The sequence below is a fragment of the Drosophila miranda genome, chromosome 4, assembly GCF_003369915.1.
Source record: "Drosophila miranda strain MSH22 chromosome 4, D.miranda_PacBio2.1, whole genome shotgun sequence".
NCBI lineage: Eukaryota > Metazoa > Arthropoda > Insecta > Diptera > Drosophilidae > Drosophila > Drosophila miranda.
The window spans coordinates 13,639,869-13,661,820 of NC_046677.1; the positions used below are offsets into that span (position 1 = coordinate 13,639,869).

General features: G+C 46.5%; 1 protein-coding gene across 3 annotated transcripts in view; it reads left to right on the plus strand.

The window, feature by feature from the left end:
• The window catches only part of LOC108162817 (dual specificity tyrosine-phosphorylation-regulated kinase 2), a 54,725-nt gene extending 33,904 nt beyond the window's left edge, over positions 1-20,821 (plus strand). For all 3 annotated transcript variants that reach the window (XM_033392739.1, XM_033392740.1, XM_017297732.2), the window contains 7 exons: positions 6,516-6,731; positions 7,108-7,489; positions 8,017-8,189; positions 8,262-8,539; positions 16,243-16,381; positions 16,449-16,620; positions 18,038-20,821. In XM_033392739.1, the coding sequence (XP_033248630.1) occupies positions 6,708-6,731; positions 7,108-7,489; positions 8,017-8,189; positions 8,262-8,539; positions 16,243-16,381; positions 16,449-16,620; positions 18,038-19,080 (2,211 nt within the window). In that variant the 5' untranslated portion in view covers positions 6,516-6,707 and the 3' untranslated portion in view covers positions 19,081-20,821. The remainder of the gene's footprint in view (positions 1-6,515; positions 6,732-7,107; positions 7,490-8,016; positions 8,190-8,261; positions 8,540-16,242; positions 16,382-16,448; positions 16,621-18,037) is intronic.
• The last annotated feature ends 1,131 nt before the right edge of the window (positions 20,822-21,952 follow it).

Genomic DNA, 21,952 nt, shown 5'->3' on the forward strand with positions numbered 1-21,952 from the left:
CTTCCGCGACGAGGCATCTATATTTGAGCTTGCTTCCTTTGTGTTTTCCATTTCTATTTACGGTTACGTTTGTGTGTTTTCCATTTGCTTGCGTCTGTGTTTGTGTTTGTGTTTGTGGGCAAAGAGAAATGCAGTCAACTGTCAAATGAGTGAGCCGTGAGCCGAAGCAGGGAAAAAGACTAAAAGCTAATTGTCATTTTCCGACAACAAAAGCGACAACTCGACTCCACTTCATTTCACCCGAAACATGGGGGGGGGGGGGGGGGGTAGTGGGTGGTGGGGGGAGCAGGCACTTGACTGCGATTTTACGATTTTTATACGACTATTGCTGTTCCAGTTAGGGACGATAATGTATATACCAACAGCAACCGTTAACCTGCTGCACTTGTTAAAACAGGCAAAGGCTCCCCTCTCTCCCCATTCGAGCCATCTCTCCCCATTGTCTTTGTGCATCCGAACCGAACAAACGCTCGACTCGATAGACAGTGAAAAGTGTTTCTAGAACGGAAGTTATTAAATTTGTTATTGTTTTTCCCCCCCTGGGCCAATGCCAGATGGGGGCTACGGCTGGGGGGAGCGGCTCCCATTCTCCCATTCGGACTTGGGCAGTGCATTGACCACCATCACAGAGGCACAGCTGGGGGATGGCCAGCACTTTTCGCGGTATTAGGGTTTATATGTCAGGCGACCCAGTGACATCTGTTGCTGTTGTTGGTTCCCTGGATGCTCTTCCCTAGGAGTGCCCCTGCGTTCATATTTTCTTTAGCTGAAAAACACCTGAGCACTGGCCTACACGAATGCCGTCTGGCATCGACCTAGCCCAACTGTGGCATGCCACAGCTCAACACTTTTCGCGGTGACCAATCCACAGCCGACCGTTGGCCACTTCCGCTCCCCATTTCGGGCGGCCGCTTGCTGGAATATATGCACATATAGGAGGGGGGATTAGCTGACATTTTGTGCCTGAGGTCATTACTTAGGGTTGGGGGGTTAGTGGGTCAATGGTTTATGGGGTCACGTTTTGAGGGGGTGGCGATTCGGATCGTGCATTTAGTTAGCTGGTTAATGCCCTCTCCCGTCCCGTCGATTGGCTGGTTGGTGGCCTGCTTCTGAATGGTGGCTTTTGGCATACGAAAATAATCGTAGCAATGAAAACTAAATGAATTTCACTTATGTTTCATGTCTGCGCGAAATTAAATGTAGCAAAAATGTTTATAGCATGTCGCCTGGCTGCTCGACTGCTCCCTGGCTCGGCTCTTTGTGCCCATTTTCTATTTGTTTTCTATTTTCGTGGGGGCTCGCTCTTTCTGGGCCACGCGAGGTAATTGTTAACCGAAATTTTGTGACAAATGATGCTTTATATGCCCCTTTCTCGGGTGTGGTGCCATGCCCTATAATTAAGTGGAGTCCCGCCCGTCGAAGGTGGGTCACGTGTGCCAAATGTGTCCCCAGCCCCCCGACCCACGAATCGGAGCGGTGCCATTTGCATGAGAAATATGCCCCCAACATGCATATCTCTGTCAGTGCTCGCTGAAATAGCTCCGAAATTACTGCATATTATGTGGAGGGTGGAGAGGGCGAAGAAAGCATGCAAATGGTTGGGGCTCTCTTTATGTGTGAAGCGATTATGAAATTGGTTATGGCTGGGTAGACACTCGTGTTGCAAGTGGAATTGCATCTCACGGATGGCCGTACAACGGACCCGAGCCCGGTTCTCGTCTGTTCTGCCGATCCCCCATCGAATTCCGATTCTGCCTGGTATTCCTCAGCATTATAAGATCGAAAGATCAAAGCTCTATAATGTGTGTTTTCCACCCCCCAGATGTTTGGCGTTTTTGGGCCACAGGCAGACAACAAATCAATAAAACCGATCGAACAATAGGCTGGAATCGTTTTCAATTTCATGCATGTGCCGCCTGTAAATCTATCGAATAAAGGCCCCATAGACGTGCGATCGAGAAATATGAAATATGAATAATTTTAACGATTCGTACGATTTCGGAGTTTCGGATCTTTGGCTGGCGACAGGCGACAGGCGACAGGCACTTGAGTCGTCAACCAATCAAAGGGAAACAATTATAACATTTCAATAATAAATCAAGCCGAGGCAGTGTTGCCCAATCGAGTTCTGGACAGCTTATTGACGCGTTGAGGCCATCGAGAATACCAAATGGAGGAGAGACTCTCGCGAATCTCTCCTCTTGGCATTTCGCCGGGGAATGCCCAAATTTGGGACTCGGATTCCGATTCGGAGATGGCACTCCTTCTCGTTCGACAATGTCTGACATTTTGCAGCTGGAGTCGAGTCGAGTCGAGTCGAGGGTGCATTTTCTTATGCAAAAACATACATATGTACATATCCGAATGAAAATAAACAAAAAGCGGGAAAAATATAAGATTATTTACGCGAAGATCTGTCGAGTCAGCTCGAGCGGCTCTCGTACATAAATCTTGCATCGGGTCTGCCCAAAATGATGGCAAGTGTCAAAAGTCAACAACCAAATGTCACGTTTAGTTGTTTTGCTTTTATTTTATTTATTTCTGTACTTCGCCCCTCCTGCCCTGCCCCTCTTCAATAACGAAACGAGAAGCACAAACAAATTCGCCGCCTTGGTAAGCAATTGACATTTATTAAACAACAAAAAAGACTGATCAGACCTTAAAAAAGCGTCGGAGTAGAGGAGGGAGCAGGGTGCACTTGACGGAGTAAATGCACAAATTCGGTCTTTCGGGCGATTGAAATCATTTTTCTCGCGCTTGTCAAAATAAGACACAGCCTCTGGCCCATAAATTGACAAATTATTCCCATAAATTTCTCGACACTTTTATTGCCATTGCCATCGCAGTCGCATCTCCACTCCACTCCACTCCTCTACTCGCATCTGGGGGATCGTTAATTCCGAAGACAAGCAACGAAATTTCTGTTTAGTGCAACTCAATTACTTTGAGTGGCCAATTTTCTTCTCCTTCTGCCGACACTTGACGTAGAAATTTCAAATTAATGCCATCATATTTTGTGTGTTTTAATGCGGAGGGTCAGCGCAGCCCTGGATTATGCAATGGGGAGCAATAAAAAATGCTAACTAAATGACTGGTTTTTAAAGTTCAGTGGGGGTCAACTTTCATTCGGACCTCAGACGTAATGCGGCGTAACATGATCAGAGTCTGAGAGGAGAACACACTTGTAGCAAACTTATTTTTAATCGGAATTTTGGGATAAATTGAAATGGGAATACGCAAAACTTCATCAAAGGAATATTGTATACTGTATATATACTGTAATATTCGAATATTATTTGAAGAACCTAAAGGCTGTACGAATAATGTATGTGCGAAAAAGTGCCATTTTTGTTTGAGTTCATTTTTATGAGGACCCCCCTCCCCCCACAAGTAGAACATTTTAATTTTAATAGGAACAGATTATATAAAGATGGGTCTTTAATATAACAACATTTTTGTGGGCTTATAGAGTACGAATAAATGTTGGTCATACTGTATATCGGGTTTCTAATTGTTAAGATAATGAGCTTTTTCACTAGCTGTTGCTAATTACAATAAAAAAAAATCATGAAGGTACATTTATTGCTAAGGGAACGCGAAAGTATGTACATGTGTAGTATTTTGGGTGCATGACGATCGGCGCAAAACTAATTGCAAGGGCTGACGGGCCGAACTGCCCGTGCCCTACGCAGAGAGTCTTAGAAAAGAGCAAGAGTGGGTGAGAGAAGGCGAGCGTCAGAGCCAAGCCGAGCACGAACGATAGAGCGCGAGAGAACAACTGGATGCTATAGGCTATTGCTGTAGAAACGAAACGAGGAAGACTGAATAGAAAGAAGAAAGAACGGCCGCTGCCGTGCGTTCAGCTACAGTGGGCAGTGCAAGTAGCGAAAAAATAAAGGGATTTACGTTGGGCAGCGCGACTATGATTTAGCTACGATGTTTATTTAATAAATATAAGCCTAACCCTTTGCCTCATACATTGCTCTTTTCGCTTACCATCTTCCACCGTCCTCTTTTTTCGGCAACGCAATTCATGGGCGCACATTTCCTTCTCGCTCGCACTTAGCAACAGCAAGGGCCACTGTCCACCACGAGCCAGCTCTTATCGCCTCTTACGATCGATGCTCTATCTGAGAGAGCAACAACGCAATAGGCAAATGGAAAAAAAGAACGGCCAGCAAAGTAGCAAATCTCAAAAACAGAACCGACGATCATACACTCGTAGAAAAGGGCATACCAAAGAATACACTTCCATAATTAAATTAAAATTGGGTTTTTAAATAAAAAAAGTGATCTAAAATAAAATGAACATGTCCTCCGCACATCCAAAAGACTTAACTACGGTTTTGTATTGATTGGTTCTTGAAACGACAATATTGGTCCAATACCCTCGGATTGGTCCAAAATCATCTCTGGCTCGCGCCCGTGAGTCAGTGGGAACCCAAATGAGACTTCGATTTGAAATGCGATCTGATATTGAGTTGCCATTTGGAGGTTTTCCAGTACCCACAGCACAATTATTCAGGGCAAGAAGAAAAAATCACGAAAGCCATCTCGAGGCCAAAGACAGACCCAAACAGAGCTCGGCCAAAGACATCTTCGTAAACTTGAGAGCCAAAAGACAGACAGACACACACAGCATTGAGTCTGACATTTGAGTTTCAATGTCGTTAATAGAAATTGCAGATATCTCTGAGATATCTCAGATATCGGGTGGGTGTCGCAGCAATGACAAACGATCCAAAAGATCTTGGGTTTTTTTTTCCATTTCAATTGAAATCAATGCAAAACCAAGCAATCGGTTTCCGAGGCGTGTAATTGTTGGAATGAATTACAATTGACGCCAGTGGCACTGTCTGGGTCTCAGTCTCAATTGATTTGTCATTTAAATCTGAAAAGAGAACAATGCGCAGTTGTGGCCGTCAGCAGCGACACCTTTGCAACGGTACGATCTAAATTTAGGCACAGCCACAGCCTTGCAGTCGGCTTTGGGGGGTTCAAAAAACTTTCGCTTATCAAATTACCTACGCCCAGACCCATGCCCATGCCCAGACTTAACCCGAGACGTGGCCCCACTCTTTGGGGTCTTTGTCTCTCAACTCTCTTGGCTTTCTACACAAATTGCGAGAGAAATGGCAAGCCCAAAAAGTGCATTTAATGACAGCCAGACAAGACAGTCTGACTGCCTGACTGAATGACAGACTGGCTAAATCCAACCAACGAGAAACACAACTCAGAAACCGAGTTAAGAGCTAACTTCGGCCGAGTCTGCAGCAAAAAGAAGGGCAAAACGCGGGCATAGCTAACGACTTAACAAGCAGACAATACAATTCGGAATATACATATATAGGAAAACTCTTTAGGAAAGCCCCGACCCAAACCCGAACTCCAACTCCACTCCCACTCCCACTGTCGTGGCGAATAGGGAACTGTCGAGAGTTTGATGACGAGAGCGAATGCTGTAAATTATAATTTTATGACAGAAAAGTTTTAAAAGCCAATAAATTTGTACCTGGGATGGAAAACCCCGAGGCCAGCAGGCCAAGAAATATGGCGGAAAACTATTGGAAAAGATTGTCGATGGTACCTTGAAATGTGGGGACCTGTTCGAGATGCACTGAGAGAAACAAGTCAACTATCGACCACAAGTAGAGCGAAGGAGTAATACCCATTATCCATTTAGTGTACGCTTTCATTATGCCTCTATTCATGAGGGAACTTTTCAAACAAACTTAACTTTTCGCTGCACTTACCCTCCCGAAGGGGGCTGGCTTCGCGAGTGTAGTCTGTCGAAAGGGTTTAGGGAGGATTATTATGCATATTGATTGCGAGTCCGTGTGCGAGTGGGAGTGCGAGGCGACTGGCAAATGCACAACGAGCCAGAAAGGTGAGGCACAGGGAAAGGGTTCATAATTGGCCGTGACTTTGGTTTCCAAGTTTTATGCCTGTCAGCCGCTGCACTTGGAGGAATGGGATAGCCGGGAATTGGTTGGGCTGGGTTGTGGTCTGGTTCCAGAGGGGGTACGTAGTACCTGGAAGACCTTTTACGACCCCTTTTGAAGGAAATATGAACAAAGTTTTGGGCATTTGATGACGCCGCTTGTCGTCGCCGCCTTGACAATGAAAACTGCTAACTGCCATGGACTCTGGCTGTCGCTCCGACTGACGGACTGGGTTCGGTTTATGGTCTGTGCTGTGCTCCCTGACATGTCATTGATATTGTTGTTTCGGGGGCGTTTCTCTCCACCATTTATCGTACAGCGATTTGGGTTTTATTTATGGTGTGCACTTGGAATGCGCACTGCTCGCCGATGCTTTATTATTTATTATAATGATATTTCTTTGACTTCTCATTGTGGTTCTTTGGTTACCCAGCTACCAGTTACCGGTTACCGGTGCACCCACACCTCCTGCGGCGGTTAAAGGGTTAAAAGTCAAGGGCTTAAACAACAAAAACCTTTTGTTTTGCTAACATATTTTAGTGTATTTTTACCTTTTCTTTTCCTTATTTGCAGTTGGCCCCAACAACCAAAACAAATGCAAATGTGCGCCCCAGAGACGTGCCACCCCGAAAGTTATCAATCGTAAAACGTTGGAGGAGTGGAGAAGAGTGGAGAGTGGCGAGAACTCAACCGGTTAAGCGGACAAATCTTCTTGGATAAATATCTTCTTCTGGATAGAATCGACAATACACAAAAACCGCCAAAATGTTGGATCGATGCGAAATGCCGGTAAGTCATTCAGCATCCGGTATAACAGATCTTCTTTTCCGAATCTTTTTCTGAATTGTTAAACATTCAAGAATACATATACATATGTATGTGCCCCTGATCGAGGATCGTTTTCGAACAGATTCAACCTTCCATGCAAAAAATGGAAATGTTTTTCTAAATTCTTTGATAAATATGTACAATAAATGTATTCATTCAAATTGTAAACAATATGAAGTGGAGCATGAATCGAAAATATATGAAAGGCAGGCGCTTTTTCAGCCTCTTTTTGGGGCATCGATTCTCGGGCTACAGTCCACTCCAGGAGGAGGATCATAATACCTGCTGTTCGAGGGAATGCAAATGTTTCATGGGTATCGCTTCGTCTGCTCCACAGATCCAGCTGGACAATGAGAAGCTGCGACGAGATGTGCGGCTCTCCAGCTCCCGCCTGGACCTGCCTCAGCTCTGCAATGGGTCGCGGCGCGGCCTGGATGGCCACAACAACCATGTGGCAGTGAATGAGGCCGTCAGCACAACGACGTCCCTCAATGGCAACAGCAACAGCAGCCACAACAACAACAACAACAACAACAACAAAAACAACAACATTGGCTCCCCCGTCTCCTCGTCGACCACCAACAGCAGCAGCAACGGTGGCAACGAGCGCGGCTCCTCCACCAAGTCCAACAGCAGCAGCGGCAGCGGCAGCTCCGGCAACTCGGCCAGCAGCACAGGCAGCGGCGAGCTTAAGTGCAACACGCCCATGACGCCATCTGGTAAGGAAAACCAAAACCAAAGACCCTCAAAATGGGAGTGCGAGATTGTGGGCCCCAATGGGGAGCCATCTGGGGATGGGGATGGGGATGGGGATGGGGATAGGGATGGGACTCTGGGGGTGTTCCGAATGCCTCGCTGAAGCTCAATGCCAATTAGAGAAGGATGAGGATGCCCCACAGCCATTTGATCCGCTCTCGTCTTTCCGCCTCTCCTCTCCTGCTCACTAATTAATTTTATATAAATTGTTAGAAAATAAAACAGCCATTGAGGTCAGGGTCAATGGGGGACTCTAGAGTGCGGCGTTTGCCACATGGGAAAATTCTCAATTACTTTTGCTTTTCAGTTGGTTGTAAATGCAAAAAGAGAAATTCTGTTTCGGCCTAAAAATGCATGGAAAAACAGTGACATTTTTGACTAAATCAAAGCTCACTTTGCACATTTATGTAATTCTGGCATTTTTTCATATATATTTTCCTAATGTTTCCATATTTTTGCTCTCTTGATGGATTTCGCCACGCAATCACAGAGCTGGTGAAGAAGTTCCGCAACTACCTGACCGATCTGGAGTTCGAGGAGCTCAAGGTGTACAAGGAGGTCTGGTACTTTGGCCAGCACGCCAGCAAGAACTACAACAAGCCCGCCCCCACAGCCAACACCACGAATCTGGGCTATGACGATGATAATGGCAACTACAAGATCGTAAGTGGATCGCTGGATCCCCCCCACCCATATATTACTGACATTACTGACTGGATTTGTATTTGTTTTCAGATCGAACACGATCACATAGCCTTCCGTTACGAGATTCTGGAGGTGATTGGCAAGGGCAGCTTCGGGCAGGTGATCAGGGCCCTAGACCACAAGACCAACACACACGTGGCCATCAAGATCATAAGGAACAAGAAGCGCTTCCTCAACCAGGCCGTCGTCGAGCTGAACATCCTCGACGAGCTGCGCGAAAAGGACGCGGATGGATCTCACAATGTCATCCACATGCTGGACTACACATATTTCCGCAAACATTTGTGCATTACCTTCGAGCTGATGAGGTGAGTCCTCGCGGTTAATGCTTGGGGAGACACTCATCTGTGACGTCAATGCAGATTAAGTAAGCCTTGGATTCGGCTGCCAGTCACGAAACGCCACACAATATATAGACTTGGGATCCGTCTCTGGTTCCGCTTCAATTAAAAGCGCGTATAACTCGCATTTCTATTAACATTCTGCCAATTATTTGTGCCAACTTTCGTTGCGTGTTGGCTGGCCATAAAATTGTGGCTATTATTAATTTCCATGCTTCCAAGTGCCTAGCACGCATTACCAAAGTCCTGGTGCCTCCAACATACTCACATATGTGCGATGTCTACCCATTTTGATTGTTCTCCAGTTTGGTTTTATTGGTGGACGTATCATATGGTTGGGTTTCGGTTCGGTTCGGTTCGGCCCATAAATTGTAACTGCTTGTTTATGGCCTCCTTATAAATGCTCTTAAGTGGCATTCATAATTCGTTTTACGAGTGTTTTCACTTGATCACTAGATTTGGCTTCACGCTGCCATCAATCCCGGCTCTAATGCGTTTTCCTTCCACCCATTTTCCGGCCAAACAATATAAATTTCTATTTAATTTCCTGGCCCTGGCCCTGGTCCTGCCCCTGCCCCTGCTCCTGCAGCCGACTGTAATTTTACATGCCACAAAAGCGCAAACAAGCGCCAGACGCAGACACAATCTGAATCAAGTGCACCCACCGCAGGCGGCGCTCGGCTATCAATTTCAATTTGAATGTTGAATGTTGTGTGTTGAGTGTGTGGCCTACTTGCAGGCGCAGCAACGTGTGGCACGCCTCCTCTGGTCATGCGAGTGTGTGTGCCATGCTTAGGCCCGACCTGTTGTTCGTGGCACCCTTGCCGTGGGATCAGATGGATCCCAGATGGAGCAGGGGAACATATGTATATCCTTGCAGCCGTGGCGTAGAAATCTAATTGATTGGCGTGCCTCGACCTGAGCAGGGAACCTCAGGTGTTGATATAGTAGAGGGTATGTCCGGGGAACGGGGACTGGGACGGGGACTGAGACCGGAACCCACTGCATACGGCTATGTCAAAGTTTAGACAGCCAGCAACGCAAATATGGTAAAAATAAGACTCGTTGCAAATGCTACATCGTGAGCAGCACGCGATGCAACACAGCCATAGTTGGTGGAAAGCGAACGTCGAAGGTCGTCCTTTTGTTGTTGTTGGTGTCGGTGTTGTTTTTGTTGCTGTTGTGTTTCCCTCTCCGGTGCCTCTGACATTTCCGTCAGTCGCCGGTGACTAATTTGTCTTAATTGCCAGCCTACGAAAGTTTTTCGCTTTTTTGCATTTTGAGGCTCCATCCAGTTGACATTTTTGAGCACTGATTTGGGGGATTTGGGGGATTTGAATGGGCTAGTGGCACGCCATCGGAGAAGCGGCCTCCTCCCTCTCCTCTGTGCTCCTCCCTAATTGCAGACAACGCTCGGCAGTCGATGGAGAAGCCGAATTGAATCGTTAATCCAACATCATCCATCCCCCGGACGGAAATTTAATTAATTATTTGCCCTGCGACTAATTAGCCGCAAAATCGCTGTTTTTGTTTGTTTCTTCGAGGGCGCACTTGTTCTTTTTCTTTTTTTCTACTTTGCTCTTGCCCTGAAGAAGTTTTCCCGCAATGGGAAAACTTTGTCCGAGTGCGGTCCGAGGGGCAGCACAGGGCAAGGGGCGGGCTGGATGGCAGGGAACCGCATTGACAACCCGGTGGCAAGTTTTAAAGTTTGTTTTGAACGAGTAAACAAATTGTATGGTAAGTTTTACGTAATTAAATTTACGTGCACGCAATTTAATCTGCATGGCCCCTCCACGGGGCCTGCTCCACCAGGGGGCAGAGGCAAAATGAGATTTGGGTGATTGGATTAGTGGTTTAGGTCTAAGAAACAATTTTTGGGGTTGGATGACAGGAGGATAGCAATGACTAATAGGAACATTTCTCTTCAAGGCAGTGACACTTGTGTACATAAATAGTAGTCGTGGAACTCAGTTTCTACTATTTTCACATACATCGGCAAATATCCTGCGTATGCAGCCCAAAAGTATGCACTCGAAAGCGGTGAACTCTGGAATTTATTCGTGTTCGGTAGCCAGGTGTTCAAAGAGCGAAACGGAAGCTTCGCTTCAACTGATTTCTGGCTACAATAATAATGTTTCTGCATTCAAGTAGTATACATACATATATGATAATTTGTATGATTCTGATTCAAATCTTCGAATCAACTTCATGATTTTTCTTTTTGGTAGCTGGCCGTGGCAAAGATAGATTCGAGATAGTCTGGACACAAAATCGGCTTGCTATAGCACGGCTATTGGTGCTGATCTAGAAAATACATGCATACTTTATGGGATGCGTAACAGTTCCTTTTGGCAGTTATCTGTCTCTGACTCTCTAATGCTGCAGTTGCACCCATTGCTTCCACCAGCAGCAGGCACAGACGCACAAAGTCTGTGAAAGGTGAAAACGAGAATACAGGAGAATGCAAAACAAAAAAATATGCGTAGTGCCGAGGTCGAGACTCGAGACTCGTGGCCGAGAATGCAAAAACAAAGTACGCACAGTGCATCTCGACACGACTCGAGTCTCCCTGGTGAGAGTTTTTCGTTTGGTTTTTTAACTGCTGAGCTCCATCCCTGTACTCTGCAAGAACTGGGCTTAGACATTTTTTTTCGGCTTACGAAAGTTAATTCTCATTTTGTGGAAGTCCCTAAATGGCAAGGAAGGTCCGCCAAGCTGATTAACTAATTAGCAGACTGCCCTTACTGTGTCTGCAAATATGAAACCTAATCTGTGTCTGTGTCCCGAAAGTGCCACACACACGCCCACTCATTCAAGGACTTAATTTCGCAAAAAGGACAGAGAGTGTCATGAAGAGCAGCACCGCGCCGCACCGCAGCGAATGATGGTAAAAACTAAATTGACGCCAAGTGACACATTTTCGCACGAACACACACACACACAAATACACAAAGAGAATGTCTGGGAAACATTTGGATGGTTTTCCCTCCATTCGACCCTGGCAGGTGGCAGCTTCAGGCTCGTCTAGGACTTGTTTTAGCATTATGAGCCACATAATTCACAGCGACGGCTATAAAATGGGAGCTGCCAAAGTTCCAAAGACAGCGAGCAGAGGGCGGAAGATATAGCGACACACACACCACACGGAGCGCCCATAGCTATGCAGCATATTGCCCCAATGACGATGACGCAGCTTCGCTTTCTCGTTTCTGGCCAAGAACATGCCTCGGCTGCCCTGTGGATGCGGCCAAGTTTCTGGCTCTGCCGCTGTGTGGGTGTGTGCCTGAAGGCACATAAATTGCAGTCTAGTGTTGCCTGGGGGGAGGGCGGGACAAGGGAGGAACCCACTTCCACTCTCTCAGCGGTTGCTGGCCATGTCATGTGTCAGGATTTAATTTCAATTTTTATGACCCATAACGAGATGGGGACAGCGATAATGATCGGGGAATTAATTTGGTTTGAAAGCCAGTTTAGCCGCGGAATGAAATTTAAATACAGCTAAAGGTATATCGAAAGGTATCTGCCTTGAGCAGACCGATTCTGGAGTCGAAACAGTGGAGTACATCCCTAAAAGATTGCTCCCATCGCTCCCACATGAAGCGGCGCATCGATGCTCGGCAAGCACAAGCGAATGCTGCAATGCCCGATAATGGCAAGAACAACATACATGTCATGTTTATGACGCGGAGCAAATCTTTTCTTAGCGCAGGAAAGTCTCCTTCGCGCATAAGCAGAGGTTTCTTGGACTTCGCATAAGACCTTTCAGGCCTTGAATATTGCTCGTACGAGCATTTATGTGGAATTTATTCCGGAATGGAAAAGCAGATTCCAGCGCAGTGAAACATTTTCATTTAAGTGGAAATGATAATTAAATTATGAATTCATTGAAAACTTCCCTTAAGCTCATCGCATAAATCAAAGTTAATTAAACGATTGAAAAGCTTTCAACAACCGGACGGAATGGGGTCCTGTCCAAAGTGCTGACAACACCTGCGCTTGTCCATTCATCGCATGTGCATATATGCACCATATGCAGAATCAAAGTGAACATTGAAATTAAATTGAAAATTTCCCTTTTTATGCGTTTTGTGACCCACTTTATGGGCGCCGGACTCCTACTCCCACTCCCACTCGCACACAAACAGCCACACCCTCTGCCACGGCCAGTCCAGCCGCCTCAGAGCCGATCAATAGAAAAGAGATGCAGCATGTGGTCTGGTCCTGTTTCTGGTCCTGGTCCTGTCGTCGGCCATGTAATTGACTATTTCTGACAGGCTGCCTCGCTGCGTGTGGCAGTGACATCCACAACTGACAGGAGACGAGGACGCGTCATCGCCGGCACTGCAGCACTCCTGCTGGCCAAGGAAAAAGAAATGTACGAGCTGAAATGATTTTTAATTAAAATGCAACATGCGGCGAACGGTGTGCAGGGGCGTGGTCTTGCAAATGAGCAGAGTCCTGCAAGTCTATTTTTAAAATTAATTTTTGCACTTAGCGCGCGTGTAAATTGCAATTTAAGGAGACTGAGGAGTAGCAAGGACCGCAGAGAGAGGGCGATCCTGTGGATTGAGTTACCAAGAGAGTAAACATTCCTCCGAGCCGTGCCGTGCCAACGAAAACGTTGATGTAGGTTATTATTATGCCGTGCCAGGGCACAGTAATTACTGCTAATTGACATTTCCCGAGCATTGCGTTTGTTTGACGGTCCGTCAGGAGGGGGCCAGGAGGCAGCAGCAGGGCCAAGGCCAAGTTATTTGCCATATGGTGAAAGGTGAAGAAGACTCCCCCTCTCTGGCTCTGGTGGAACATCTCCTATAGAACTGTTTCCGTGATTATTAATGGTTCGGTTCTGCCGACTGTCACAGGACCGTCGACGACTAATTAAAATGTGCCACACAACGAATAGAAACGAGAGAGATATTTTGTTTGGGATTAGGGCCTTGGGCCCTAGTCGTCCCACAGTCCCAGGGACTGGGCATCATTAATTCAAGAGGCTTTCTGCTGGTGGTTCAGTTCTTAAGCTGCTTAACTCGAATATTTATGGATATTTAAGAGGGAATCCACTGAAAAAGGATTTATTTTCAATCTTTTCCAGGAACAACACTCCTTAATATTTAATGAACTTTCGCCTGGCAATCGATACCCCCAATCCACCCACTGCTCCACCAAACGGTGACGCGGTGGAATTTGCTATGCAAATCAGGACAACAGCAGAGATTGAGGCGCCTCGTCCGGTCCCAGTTGCTTGTCAATCAATTTCAAGGCGGTCTTTTCACTTTCCCCAAGAAAACCAATTTCGAATTTATGCTGAAACTTGCCAAAATAAAGTTTTCCCTTCCGAGCCGAGCCAAGTTGAGCCGAGGTGACACAGTTCTCGGTGCGGCGACAAGTTCATTTGTGGCCAATTGACAGCCCTGAAATAAGCCATGAAAAATGTGTTATGCTCCTGCGAATATCCCCAGACCCAGCCGGCAGTCGGTGACAGATACACAGATACTCGACGTACAGATCTGAGCTGGAGATATAGTAGAATAGACCTTCGAAGTTGATGTTGTTTATGGTGGGCGTATTATCTATTCCGTTCACTTTCACTCTCTCTCTCTCTGTCTCTTTGCGCCTCATGTGGGGCACTCTCTTTTCTGCCCCTTTTCGGTGTGCTAAATGCAGGCATTAGTGGCTCGTTACAGTTGCATGTTGCAGCTGCAGAAGGAGCGGGGCAGGGCGCAGGGCGCTGGAGCAAATCAATCAAATTACCAACGGAATTTCGGCACGGAAAAAAGCGCCCAGACCGCCACAGCCGGGGCCCCAGCAATTCTCAAGTTCAGGGCAGAATGCAGACTCGTGGACTTTTGACATTGGTTCTATGTGGCATGTCATAATGCAGTTATAAGGTGCATTCCACCGAGCATGCCCCTACACACATACGAGTATGCGCCACTGGGCCGATTTGCCGATTGAAATTATGACATTTTGATGATTTTCTTATTGGTTTGTTATAGACCCTCTGCCGTCTGTCTGCCAATAATTGGGTCCTCGTAAAATCAATGGCAGTCCCTCGCAGATTCGTGCTTTAAAGCCGCCGCGGCGGCACTTAAAGCCTTGCCATTTTGGTATTTCGCGCTGCCTGCTTTCGGGCGCCAGTCAGTGCATTGGAAAAGTTTTCAAATTAAAAGCCCCGTGACCTTTGCGGTCTGGACTGCGCTCTCGCTACTCTCTCCGCTCCCCTCAAAGCCTCGACAGTCATCTATGCCATGCCATTATGTGGCCTGTAGGGGCGAAGACACGCGGCCTTGACGCCTCTTTCAAGCCCAAGCCCAATCAGCTTAGCGGGCCTTTCGGAGCACTTAGCAGCTCGTATGTAGATGGATGTGTGAGGTCGGGGAAAAGGGAAAAGGGAAAAGCGCCTCTGCCTCAGCCGACATAAATTTTAATTGGATTACCCCATGAACCAGCCTGTAGAACACGGGCCTTTAAGCCTCATGTAAATATATGTGGTATTCCTTGCGTGGGATGAACACTTTCATGTTCCTTCTCTTTAGCAGCAGCTTTAACCTTTGACCTCCCTCCCACACACACACACACACAACAGAAACACACTCACATCCGCCTTTCTGTCGTCTCATGCCATCGCCAGTTATTGCTTTCGGCATTCTCCATCTCTACATAGTATACGTATATGGGTCAAGCCTGTCAAAGGAGCACTCACGAACAGGCGATGAAGTTATTGATAGCACGCTCGAGAGGAAACGGAAATGGTGGCGACTTCATAAGTTCAGATTTGCAGGAGGATGAATGAAGGAAAATCTGTAGCAATATGCGAAGAGATGAGGTCCTGGGGCTGCCACAGAAACTCATCAATCATTCGTGCTACCCGCACCGTATCCACTGTATGCCATCAATTGACCAAACTTTCGCATAGATCAACTTTGGTTATCGTTATCCCTCCCCCCCATTGGGTGGTGGGTGCTGGCTTGGTTGTCTATTTGGTGGTTACATTGACATTGAGGACAAAAGACTCCTTTGCTATCAGTTAATTAATCGCCAAAAATCGCCGAAACTGCGAATGCAAAACCTATTCAGACAACAGAGGGGAAAAGCCCAGCTAATGGGTTGACAAAACAAGATACATTTCTGGCCCTGAGGGGAGGGGTTGTACCGTGGAACATTTTAGAGTATTCTTTAATATTCTTGGGACATATTCGGGGGGACTATGGTATTCTGGCAATAATTTATTTCTGCAGGTGGAGATGTTTAATTTTGCGATTTCTTATTCCTTGTTTTGCCCAATTTATGCAGAATGAAATCTGCAATTGATTGCTTGTGCCACTGTGCCAGAGCCGTCGGTATTCTGGCAGCTCTTTTTGGCTCGTTGTTGGTTTTTTTGTCGTTGTCTGGTGGCTGCTCCGACATTGTCCATAAGGTTGCTCCTGCCTCACCTGCTGACGTTGAAGGGCTGAACGGCTGAACGGCTGAACGTTGAATGCCTAAATTTGTGCCCGACATGCAATGGAAATTAATTCGATGCATGTTGCCCCGTGTTGTCGGTGCTCCGGGGCGGGCTTTAAGCGGCACAGCCGGCATTTGACTTGCCTCCGTGCTCGGCGTGCACCATTATACTGCACGGACTCCACTAACAATCTCCCTGTCTCACTCTCTCTCTGTCTTTGCAGCTTGAACCTGTACGAGCTGATCAAGAAGAACAACTACAATGGATTCAGCATGAGTCTGATCCGACGCTTCTGCAACTCGATTGTAAAGTGCCTGCGACTGCTCTACAAGGAAAACATCATTCACTGTGATCTCAAGCCGGTAAGTATATACTGATATACTGCCATACAATCACTTGGATATCACCGACTGGCTTCCCTTCCCGCAGGAAAACATCTTGCTCAAACAGCGCGGCAGCAGCTCCATCAAAGTGATCGACTTCGGCAGCTCCTGCTATGTGGATCGCAAGATCTATACCTACATCCAGTCGAGGTTCTATCGCTCCCCGGAGGTGATTCTGGGCCTGCAATATGGCACGGCCATCGACATGTGGAGCCTGGGTGAGTGTGTGGGATTTTCAGAGCCCACTTTTAATTAAAAACAAGCGGCCATGCTGTCGTGCATCGAGGCAGGAACGCCATGAAATTTTAAGCGCTGCTCTGCATTTGGCAGTCAAATTTAGTGCACACACTCCGGTCCTGTAAATATCCTTGGGTATTGTGGAAAACGCATCAAGCATTATATGGTCCCACTGCCGCTGAACGTGGCTGAGAGCTTCAATGGCTGCGGGTTTGTGGGTCACGAGCTGGCTCCCACTTCCACTTCCACTCCCACGACCACTGCCGATTCCCGTTCGTTCAATTGACCTGGCCAAAACCAAGAGCCCAGAGCCCAGAACTCAGTCGAGTGTAAAAACACGCACTATGCCAATTAGCAGCAACAGGCAAGGCAGCGGTAAAGGCCCAGAAGGAACAAAGAGATATCGGTTCAAAGGTGGCGGATGAAGGGGCCGCATGGACACTCAACAAGTGCCCCACTTGAAGTTTATGTATACAATAATTTTGCCCAGCTCTGGCCCGCTCTTAGCCACTTGGAATGGCACTTCCTGGCCACCCCGCACATCCTTTTAGCGCCCATTTCCGACCACAACCACGTCCGGTCAGCGTTAGAAAATATCGTGGGCTCCTGCCAGAGAGAAAGGGACAGAGAGAGGGAGAGAGACCGACAACAAAAGACTCATTAAATGTGCGCAGGACGTGGGTCGTGGGCCGAGGGCAGGAGAAGCCGGTGCCTAATAAAAGCCAGCTCGGTTTATTTTTATCCGCTGTCTTGGGCTTCTTCACGTGTGTGTGCCGTCGTCCGTGTGCTTGCTTATTTGAGTTGCTGTGCACTGAGCATACACACGAGCACACGAGCAGGGCGGAGCGGAGCGGAGTAGGGAAATGGGTTACGTGTTGAATAATGCCAGCTCTTAACAAATTCCAAGGGGTCTCAGACTGCAACAGATACTGCGAGTGGGTGTGGGCGTGTGGGCGTGCGGGTTTGATTGCTTTGAGCTTCATTAGATAAATGAGGTCGCAGGCTGAGGTAAGCTAACAGATGATGCTGCTCTGTTTAAACAGGGTGCAGCTTTAGTAGGCGCTTCAATAAATTGAAATAACAGTTCAAAGGAAATTGCTTGGATCAGTAGAAGGTTCATTTAGCAATTTGCTGTGACATCTCGCCCCATGAGTCAGCAGCCTCCGTCAATGAGTCGTCCGAGGCAGTCCATTAGAAAGTGCAGTGGAAATAAATAATGTCATAGTGGGCCAGGCCAGGGACAGGGCCAGAGACAGGACACGTGGCCGGCGCAGAGTCAAGGTCAATGCGCTTGTCTGACCGGCCCAAAACGGCGAACTGCGACAAACCCCCGCAGAGAATGGCCTGCACTCAAAATCAATACTAATTTTCCCCCCTTCCGCTCTTTCTCTCTTGCAGGCTGCATACTGGCCGAGCTGTACACGGGATTCCCGCTCTTCCCCGGCGAGAACGAGGTGGAGCAGCTGGCCTGCATCATGGAGGTGCTGGGGCTGCCGCCGAAGGTGCTCATTTCGGTGGCCAGGCGTCGGCGTCTGTTCTTCGATTCGAGGGATGCGCCGCGCTGCATCACAAACACCAAGGGGCGGAAGAGGGCCCCGGGTAGCAAGTCACTGGCCCAGATCTTGCACTGCCAGGATCGGTACTTCATTGACTTCCTGCAGCGCTGCCTGGAGTGGGATCCCGCGGAGCGGATGACGCCCGACGAGGCGGCCCACCACGAATTCCTACAGCCCTCCACCTCCAGTCGCCATCGCAGCTGCCGCATGTCGAGCAGCTCCTCCAGCTCGGGCCTGAACAGCGTCTCCCAGAAGTCCTCCTGCTACAACTTCGCAGAGATCTCGCCGGGCAGCGGAGGGCCCGTGGTCGCCTCCATCACCAGCACCACTGCAGTAAGCAATGCGGCCATCACCACCACCAAGTCTAGACAGCCGCAGCAACAGCAGCAGCAGCAGAGTCACAGCCACAGCAACCACATCAACCACACGAGCCATAGTCACGCCCAGTCGAATGGACACCTGCCCGACATCAAGCTGAGCGCCGGCGATAAGTACAATAGCATGCAGAAGGTGGCGGTGCGCTCCAAGATCACCTCGAGCGTCTCCGACCTGGAGTCCGTGCAGCAGTACTCGCTGCACCGCATATACGGGGGCGTGGGCACCGGAAGCACCCACCACGTCTCCTCGGCGGCCACCAGGAAGCATCTGAACGGGGTCAGCAACGTGGGCGCGTCTTCCAAATACGGCAGCTCGACGCTGGCGCACAACCATCACAATGTGAACCACCACAACGCGTCGACGGCCACGCTTGCCACGGCCACCCACCATCACCACCACCACCCAGCAGTCGGCCAGCCGGCGAGCAATGGTGCGGCCAGTGGCGCCATGTCGCACTCTCAGTCCACTGGCGATGTCTCCGACAGAGCCATCTTTGGGAGGGCTTGACTCCGAGCCCGCCCCACCAAACTGGAGCTCAAAAAGTGCAAGCTGGTCAACATGATGGACTTCTGGAGCTAGAAGTGGCGTCCACAGCAGTGCGCTACCGTCAAGGAGCGCGAGGAGGATCAGTAGCAGTAGCAGGAGCAGGAGTAGGAAAGGGACTCTGATTCAGCCAGTCCCTGCCTAGTTATAGTATCTGTCATATAAGCTACATAGGAAGATATAATTGTGCGTATTGTATTTGTCTGTGAGCGCAATGCTGTTGTACTCCCACTTGCTCCCAAACACCATCCACCCCCACTCGAAATATGTATGTAGGTCCATCTAGGATAGTCAGTCCCCTTGCGGTTCTGGTTCTTGCAGCACTTTGCAGTATTCTCTAAGTTTCCCCAAACTATCTTATTTTGCTACTGCCATAGCCAAATGTATTCCCAATTGTATTCTCCAAACCACCCCCCGAAAGTATTCTCTTCCCTCCATTTTTGAACAGACCCGTGGCAAGGTGTTGCACGGTGGCGTCTACACGAAAAGTGTACTCTTCAACATGAACAAAAGAAACCGTCAGATAAAACGAAATCAGAAGCCAGCTCAAAGGAACAACATACTCTAGATATAGTGTATAAGATATGGCATATACTAAACATAGATGTAGACAACATTTGTAACGCCTCACCCAACGCATCTCCAACTCCCCAACTCCCCCACCCTCACACACAGATATACATACTCGTATTTTTAGGGTCACGTGTGTACACGTGCGACTCAAATCTGTAACAATTTCATACAGCTTCCATGTCTTTTGCAACAGTATCAAGGCTGTTATTAGTTACATATGCAAAACAGAAATGAAATGTATCTATATATCTTTAACTATAATTGTAACTGTTACTGTAACTGTATTCGTAAGTTAAGAGCACGGGTCGGGGGTGCGTTCAATGGCCAACCCACACATCACAGCAAGCTAGCCCCCCATCAGCGTGAAGTTGCATGATCGATTTGCATGAGAATGAATGAAGTAATACCCACACAGAACGAGTATGAGGTCCCACGCCCCTCTGCCCCCATCCGCACGGTATACATGTCATAATTTAACGAAAACACATATTTAATAAACATTAGATTTACCATAACTCTAGGCTCTATAATCATTTGTGCAGATAAGCCAACAAAAACGGCCAATACCACAATAATTAGAAAACTCAAGATGAGAACAGAACAGAACAGAACAGAACAGAATAGCCGTACAATAATTATAGAGCGCCGGCCACATCTATGTAAACCGTATTAGTGGAAGCAAATCAAGCAAATAAATACAATTTTATTCAAATTACAGTTTGTTCATTTTAAAATAGACAGACACTAAACAAAGAAAACAAAACCACTCGAGCTGGGTAAAAGCGTGTGTTTACCGAGTCTAGACTGTCGTTAGAACGATGTTTGTAGCATAACCCGTAATACCGTAATACCGTAAGTTTAGATAACACTGTAAACAAATTGCAACTTTTGCTCATGACTTTTGGATATATCGCATTGCACTAGACTAGACTACAATATCTAATATTTACAATATGAATAGTATGTACTCGACTCGTATAGTATGTATACCATACCCACAGCTGCGATCCTTGGAGCTTGTTTCGTATTATTTATAAATTTGTTCTCTGCCACTCGTCGTAACTCGTACATATGTATGTATGTATATCCAATACTTTCTTCAATGTATGTTTTATTATGGATTTTGACAAAAGGAGAAACAAAACCACAGCAAAACAAAACTTGATTTACAAAGTGTGTTCGAATTTAACGTTTAGTATTTAAATTAAATTAAACTAAATGAAGGAAACCATATAAATGGAAACCGACTTATAATTACAAAATACATATATACGTATATATCAATTTTAAATTAATGAACCATATTAATTGTATAAATCGAGAAAACGACATGTAATCAATTACAACTACAAGAATTACAACAAAAAAAGGAATAAATGAAAAATTATGTACTCAAAAATTCGACTTTTAATTGAATGCCGAGAAACGATCAATGCAGATCTTTTAATATGAGTACCCATATGTATAAACACGTTATGAATCCACCTGACCTAGATGAGTGGCCAACGAAATAGAGTAACCGCTAAAAATCTTTCTTAATTTGAGAAGTTCCTAATATTCCTAATCAAAGGGCATTTCCGCCCACAGTGCATTGCTCAGAATGTAGATGTACAAGTACATGATACATACTACACGAATTCTGCGCGTAAAATACATCCGTTTCCTTAGCATACTATTCGGCTTGCTCATGTAGGGAATCTTCTGTCAAATACGTGTATAACGTGTAAAATTACCCCGATTCTCAGTGTCTCTAAAATTTTTCCATTAATAATATATATTCATATTATATCAGTCTATTATACAGTTCTCAGTTCCAGTTGAACATATAGGGAGTAACTCAACTTCAAACGCGAATAAAATGCATAAAACTATAAAAAATAAAAATGTTTGGTGGTAGAATAAAGCTTTCAGTATTACCTTTTCAGAGAGGTATTAGTGATTATGTTTTAAATTAAAAGATAAAATATAGTTTAACAAAAAAAGTTTAACACCAAATTTGCGTTACTTGAATATGTTTTTTTCTTATATGACTAAAAAGCCATCTTAATCTCTCAAAAAAGCGTAATTATACCCGATAATCAAAATGAGTATAGGGGTAGTATAAATGAGTATATTTGTGGTGAAAGTGTATCCAAACTTTTGTATCCAGACTTCTGTAATATGTCACTGTTACAAGTGTATTTCAAAACATCACCCCGCCCCTTTCCGCGCCCACAAAGGACGAAACCAAAAACGTCGTAGAGAACAATATCTTCTAGACTGG